Below are 6,342 nucleotides of genomic sequence, written 5' to 3'. Positions count from 1 at the left end.
AAGACACATAAGCCGTCATGTTGTTATTAAGTGATGTGCTCTGTTTCATTCATCGCCGTCCTCCGAGTCAGCACCTTGTGCCACTTTGCCGTGTTTTCTCTACTGTAAGGGCACTTTAGAGGTTTTATTTACCACAGAGGCATCCAAGATTACACTTTTTCAAACAAGGAGATTATTAGGGTGCTAACCAACCCTGCTCCACCTTCAGCCCACCCACCAGTGTCTGTTCATGCGACATCACACCACTCCCCTCACATGTGAATGCATCAACTCTTATTTTCTCAGCAGCAATCGTTCATCTGAAAATGTGCAAACGCAGCTTTGACAGAGTCGGAGCCTCATTTTGTCTTCTAGACATTTGTACTAGTTATTTCTCGCACATCTGTGGCAAAAGACCAATCACATATTCGACTTGTGCAAACATCTGAGGAGCAGTTTGATCAGGGTTTGTGCTCGAAAGGTAGTTGGCGCTGTATTAAAATTACACTGCTGTCAGATGAAAACTCTCAATCTTAATGAAGAGAAAGAAATTCCAATTTTTTTGCCAATCTTCTTCTCCAAAGAAGAATGGCAGAAAAAGTAATTTCATTAAGTGCCCCTAAACCACATCCGTTTACATTCACGAGACAACGCCTCCAGCAGCCATAGCAATTATGACGGGCGCAGAGGAGCAGAGGAAAAAGTGATGAATTGGCATACAAAGCGTTGTGTTGCATCTCTTTCCATCTCCTACAGACAATGTTGTCTTTTCTAAGGAAAGGGTTGCTCATCATGACGGCCATACGTGCTTGTTTGGCTTGATGGTACATTTCTGTGTCTTTCAGCTCTTTGTTTTGGTTTTTGTGACCTAATTTTTGGGACCTCCTCTCATGTTGTTTTTAGGCACAGCAAGTGGCTGTTTTCAGTGTAAAAAATTTAAAAGCCTGCCACACAGCACCTGTTGGTGAGCATTTCGCAAATGAGATCTAACATTTACACCAACAGGGACTTTAATGATATCTCATTCTAAACATACAGACAGCATTGCAGTTATAACAGCTTCCACTCTTCTGGGAAGGCTTTCCACAAGAGTGTTTCTGTGGGAATTGGTGTGCATTCATGCAGTAGAGCATTTGTGAGGTCAGACACTGATGTTGGACCAAAAGGCCTGGCTCACAATCTCCGTTCCAGTTCATCCCAAAGGTGTTCAGGTCAGGACTCTGTGTGGGCCAGTCAAGTTCTTCCACACCAAACTCATCCAACCATGTCTTTATGGAGCTTTGCTTTGTGCACTGGGGCACAGTCATGCTGGAACAGAAAAGGGCCTTCAACAAACTGTGGCCACAAAGCTGGAAGCATAGCATTGTCCAAAATGTCTTGGTATGCTGAAGCATTAAGATTTCCCTTTACTGGCAGTTGAGGGGCCAAGCCCAACCGCTCAAAATCAGCCCCATACCAATGCTTTTGTCTTTATAGTGTATTGTAAAGTAATTTAGTGTTAAGTGTGACTCTGTGTCCAGAGTCCAGAGCCACACTAAAGAAAGAAAAGCCATTTTTGAGCCTGTTCTCAAAAGAGGAGGCTTGTGCTGAAACTTGTTTCATCCACAACCTCATTCAATATTAAAGGCTTTCTGTGATTTCCAGTGTTGGAATTTTATTTTCTCACGCAGATTTCTCAGTTCATGTAACCAAGTCTGTATGTCCACTCTCCTCTCTCTCACTCTTAATTTTACCCTGCACCCTCCATTACCTTGACTCGTGCACACTCTCCTCATCAAGCCATCATACCAGGTGATCAAGTGGGGAGTATGTATTGTATTAGTATGCAGTAACCACAGTTCTACAAATAACGTTTGAGGTTTGCTTTATTTTGCAAAGCAGCAGCAGCACAGCAGCAGTCTAATTCCCTGGAAGATTCACAATGGCATCCCCACTAAACGAAGGGGAAGGAGATTCTGTTCTATCAATGCATTTGTCAGGGAAACACCCATGTGAAGAAGTCACAACAGGAACCAGTAGCATATGAAAAGTCCCTTCAACTTCAGAATGCTTTATACACAGTCACTACACAGCTTATGCACAGTTGGTTATCTCACCAACACAAGACCTGATGGAGCCTCGTTATCAGTAAATGTAATATTTTCTCTTAAATTTACATTGTGAACATAAAAAATATCCTGTTGTCGTTTATTCACCCTAGAACCTCTCAATGTAAGGACTCCTCGATAGCAGCTGATAATGTATAAAAGCACTTATTTTAATTCCACCACACACCACGGGCCAGCTGTCTTTAACATGTTTATGTAACAATAAGAGCAAAAAGGAGTTTAGAAAGAAACCACCATGACAGACATTCGTTAATGAGCAGCATGTCAGGGGAGGAACGCTGTAGTCTGACTGATTACCAGATGCTTTCAGACTGAACACAGGAGGTTCAGATGTCATATACATAGAAACCATTATCACTGATGTACTCTTCTTTGTCTTCTTCTCCTTTTACCTTTGCCTCCTTTGTTCATTAACCTCGTCTTTCTTCCTTTGTTTCTTGTGTGTGCATGCGTGCATAAGAGCCATTAGATGTTTAAGGATGCATTTATATGGTGAATGAAAGCATATACCATAGTAAATGGTGAAGTGAAGTGATTGTGTGTTTACACGTGTCGATGCCCGTCTCTGTGTGAGACGTAGAGGCTTCAACTCTGGATTAACGTTAATTCTGATATAACAGAGAGATCCCATCTTGCCGTTCTGATGCCAATCCCTGGTCTTCCTAATCCTCTCTGACGGTGCTGCTGATGGGCTAAGCCCTCAGTAGAAATCAGCCACGGAGTTCTTCGCACTCTTTGTCGCTCGTCATCTGACGCTCCTCTATCCTCTATTTACTTTAGCTTATTCTCCTTCTTCCTCTTCCCGTCCGTGACATTTTTAACTTTTCATATCCATGACTTTATGTGGTAACTCCTTGAAAAAGCACCTTATCTCTGAGGAGTGCTCTTCTGTTGACGTTCAGGGTGCAGTGATCTGATTTTCAGCTGTTTATTTTTTCTCAATTACAGATGTTAGAGTTGTAACAGTTCAGTTTTATTCGGGGGTTACACTAACAATTAAGTAGTCAGAGTGAATAGTAGTTAGTAGTTAGTAGTATTTTCGTGACTGTCCTCCAAATGTCCTGTCATGTTTAATTCTTCCTTCTCCACTGATTTAAGGCTAGTGGAGGAGGATGTCCCATACCCAGATGTTTGGGTTTCCAGCCACTTTCTTACTTTTTTTCTTGATTCCAGCAGCAGGATACTGTCTGGCTCGGATGTGTCTGTGGTGGTGAAAGAAAAAGAAAGAAAGAATCAGAAAGCTGGGCAGAAAAGCCAGAAGTTACTTGCACATTGTTGTTTGATTTATTCACCTGCATGGACAGGATTGCAGAAGTAGTTCCAGGAAGCCTGCTCCATGGCCACCTCTCGTCTGCTCCACTCCCTCTCCAGCAGCATGCTCCATCTTCTCAGAGGGCCAGATTCTGCGTCTCCGTCATTTTCTTCTTCTGCATCAAAACTGGTCCTAAACTGGTCATCTTCAGATTGGCGCTCAGTTTGTTCTTCCTCTGATTCTGAAGAACTCAGCCCATCATCACTCACTGGTTAAAAACATATAATAATCAGGTTAGTTGCACGAGGTGATAAAGCTAATTTAAGACTGCTGGAATATAATGTAATGCACAGGACACAGGACTTCAGGCAGGGCAATGCCATTTAAAGTGCTAAACAAATCTTGTGAAGTTTATTCTGTTCTGTTATAATTATGATGTATTTAAAGTATCTGTAATGTTTTGGATGTACTTACGGTGCGGTGGTAATAGTGTCATACTGTCTGTGCTGTGGTGTTTTTCCCAGTTGTTGCGGTCCCATTCGATGGTAAGTTGTCTTGTGATCTCCTCGGCTGTGGTCTCATCTTTGTTTTCAGCTGATTTGTCACTTCTGTCATCCTGAGGTTGTGGATCATCTGCATCAGGATTGGCACTGAGATAAAAACAGCTGTTTCCTGCTATCATCTCTTCCATTTTCTCCAGCAGCTCCACTATCTGATCCTCGGGTGCATGCGTATTGTCAAGGACATGATACCTGTTATTGCATTTCTCAATCAGCCAACGGAGAGGCTTTCCTTCACTTTCAATGTGCTGCTCAATAGTTTTGTCCCCCAAACTGTTCCCAAATGTAAACACCACGATGACATGTCTCCACACTGTCTGTCCAAGTAGCCTCATGTTGTCCTCTGTGACCCGTCGTTGATCTTCGGTGAACGATGTGTCAAGCGGCACTGCCAGCAAAATGACATTGGGTGATGGCGAGCACAGAGAAACCCCTTTTAAAATCTCGGACTTCAGGAGTGAAGGGGTGAACGATGCTGGGAAGAATTTCCACCATCCTGGAGTGTCCACAATCATGACCTCTCTTCCAGACACTTTGCCACATTGCTGTAAGGCTTCTTCTGTTCTTTCACCAGCCTGAAACCTTTCAGCTCTCAGAATACTGTTCCCAGACGCACTCTTCCCAGAAAACACCCACCCAACCATCAAGATTCTCAGGTTGGGTTTTGGCTCTGCGTAACAAAACAATTCAATTCAATTAAACTTATTTATATAGCACCAAATCACAACAAAAGTTGTCTTATGACACTTTCCAATTAGAGCAGGTCTAGACAAAACTCTTTCATTTGATTTTTGGAGCCAGAAACCAGAAATCTAACAAAATACTGTCAAAAGGTATGCTTAATAACCCTGACTTAAGATGACTGAAAGCTCTTTAATGCACAATTATCTGACTTCTGTGTCCAAAACTACAAAAATCGGCAAGATCTTATTTTCTATGAACATACATTTATATAATCAAACAAACTCAACTGACCTGTCAGGAGTTTTCTGAGCTCTGTCCTTTGCCGTTGTGATTGCAGTAAAAGCTGCTCAGCTTTTTTGTCCACTTCCCTTCTGTTGGACTCAGCATTTGCCACCAGCGTGCTGTCGATTTGGTAACAACTCTTTTCTGCCACCATGGTGTCAATCTTCTCAAACAACTCTTTGATTTTCTCATTGTTGTCTGTGCCGTCATCACACAGAAGGTGATATCTGTTACCACAAGACTCTAGAAGTGACTGGAGCGGCGGACCTTCCTGTCTGATGTAATCCTCAATGGTTTCGTGGCCTAGACAGCCTCTGTGAATGAAGACCACGATCGTGTGATCCCACACCTTGTCACCAAAAAAGTGCTGCAAGTGCTTCTGTGTTGCCTTCTTGTATGTGTTCTTGAATGGCAGTTCAGCGTTAATCACCAGAATGAAAGCATGCAGTCCAGGTCTGACGCTGAGAGTCGCTTCTGTCTTGAAGAGTTCGGGTGTGTTACAGAGGTCATATCCTCGGAGCCACCCGGGGGCTTTGACCAACGTGACTCTTCGCCCACATACTTCTCCCTCTCCCGTCTCATAACGGCATTTTACATCTCCTTGATCAAACACCTTTGTTCCCAAGATGATGTTTCCAACGAGAGACTTACGGGAGCTGTTTGATCCCACAAGCACAGCATTCAGCTCTGACAGAAAGACAGACAGAGGTAGTAACATGAAAAAGGTAATGCTCGAAGACAGAAAGACTGTTGATAAATCATCTTTCAATCACAGTGTGAGGGCGACTTTGAGGACTCACCTTTGACAGATGAAGCTTTGTCCATGATTTGTAAAAACGAATAATTAACATAAAAGGCTTCTGATGGGTTACATCTCCTCTACGTCTTTTGGTTTAAGGTGTAGAGCTGTTGCTCACTGTTTCTGTCACTGTTTCCTTTTTTGCGATAACTTCTTCCTTGATCACCAAACAGGACTAGCAGCATAGTTTAACTCAGAGGAACTGAGTGGAAAGATCTTTTTGGAGTCACATTTCCGGATGCCATGCAGCCTATTGGCTTGCTTCAACCTGTTTATCTGCTTCTTTGTTCTTTTTGCGGTTTTTTGCTTACCGGTGACTAAGCAAAAAAATCTGAATAAACGAACAACAAAACATAATAAATACAAATGTACAAATCTTGCAATGGAACAACACCTTACCAAGACACTTTCTGTTGTTTTTTTCCCTTTAATTTAATACCCATACCATCATCCATTCCCCAACAATAAAGGTCATCTCTCCAGAAACAGCCGCAATCATTTGTCACATATGGACGCTCAGTGGTTTCTTTTTGCACCCTGATAAGTACTCGAGTCAAGAGCAAAAAACAAACAAAACCTGTGCAGCAAGTTGAACATAATATTCACAATCATGGCATAAATGAAAGGAAAACATTCAGACTCCATGAATCACAGGAAATGTGGTTGCCCAGAGAATAG

At 42.5% G+C, this 6,342-nt stretch overlaps 1 protein-coding gene across 1 annotated transcript; it reads right to left on the bottom strand.

Moving 5' to 3' along the window:
• Positions 1-1,826: 1,826 nt before the first annotated feature.
• LOC124052954 (GTPase IMAP family member 8-like) lies at positions 1,827-5,914 on the bottom strand. Its single transcript, XM_046377784.1, has 5 exons — positions 5,666-5,914; positions 4,875-5,552; positions 3,814-4,569; positions 3,380-3,607; positions 1,827-3,289 (listed from the first exon to the last, which is right to left on the bottom strand). Exons 1-5 carry the CDS (start codon positions 5,688-5,690, stop codon positions 3,108-3,110), a joined length of 1,869 nt encoding a protein of 622 aa, XP_046233740.1. The 5' UTR covers positions 5,691-5,914; the 3' UTR covers positions 1,827-3,107.
• Between the last annotated feature and the right edge of the window lie 428 nt (positions 5,915-6,342).

This window comes from Scatophagus argus, chromosome 21 (genome assembly GCF_020382885.2).
Source record: "Scatophagus argus isolate fScaArg1 chromosome 21, fScaArg1.pri, whole genome shotgun sequence".
Lineage (NCBI taxonomy): Eukaryota > Metazoa > Chordata > Actinopteri > Scatophagidae > Scatophagus > Scatophagus argus.
The sequence above is the reverse complement of the archived record's forward strand: the minus strand, read 5'-3'. Positions and strand labels throughout refer to the sequence as shown.

Bases quoted from the DNA above. Each gene is read 5' to 3' on its own strand.
- LOC124052954 (XM_046377784.1), bottom strand. From the start codon at position 5,690: ATGGACAAAGCTTCATCTGTCAAAG. The intron at 5,553-5,665 runs GTGAGTCCTCAA...TCTTTCTGTCAG, and splicing joins CAAAGCTTCATCTGTCAAAG to AGCTGAATGCTGTGCTTGTG. The intron at 3,290-3,379 runs GTGAATAAATCA...TCACCACCACAG, and splicing joins CTGCAATCCTGTCCATGCAG to ACACATCCGAGCCAGACAGT.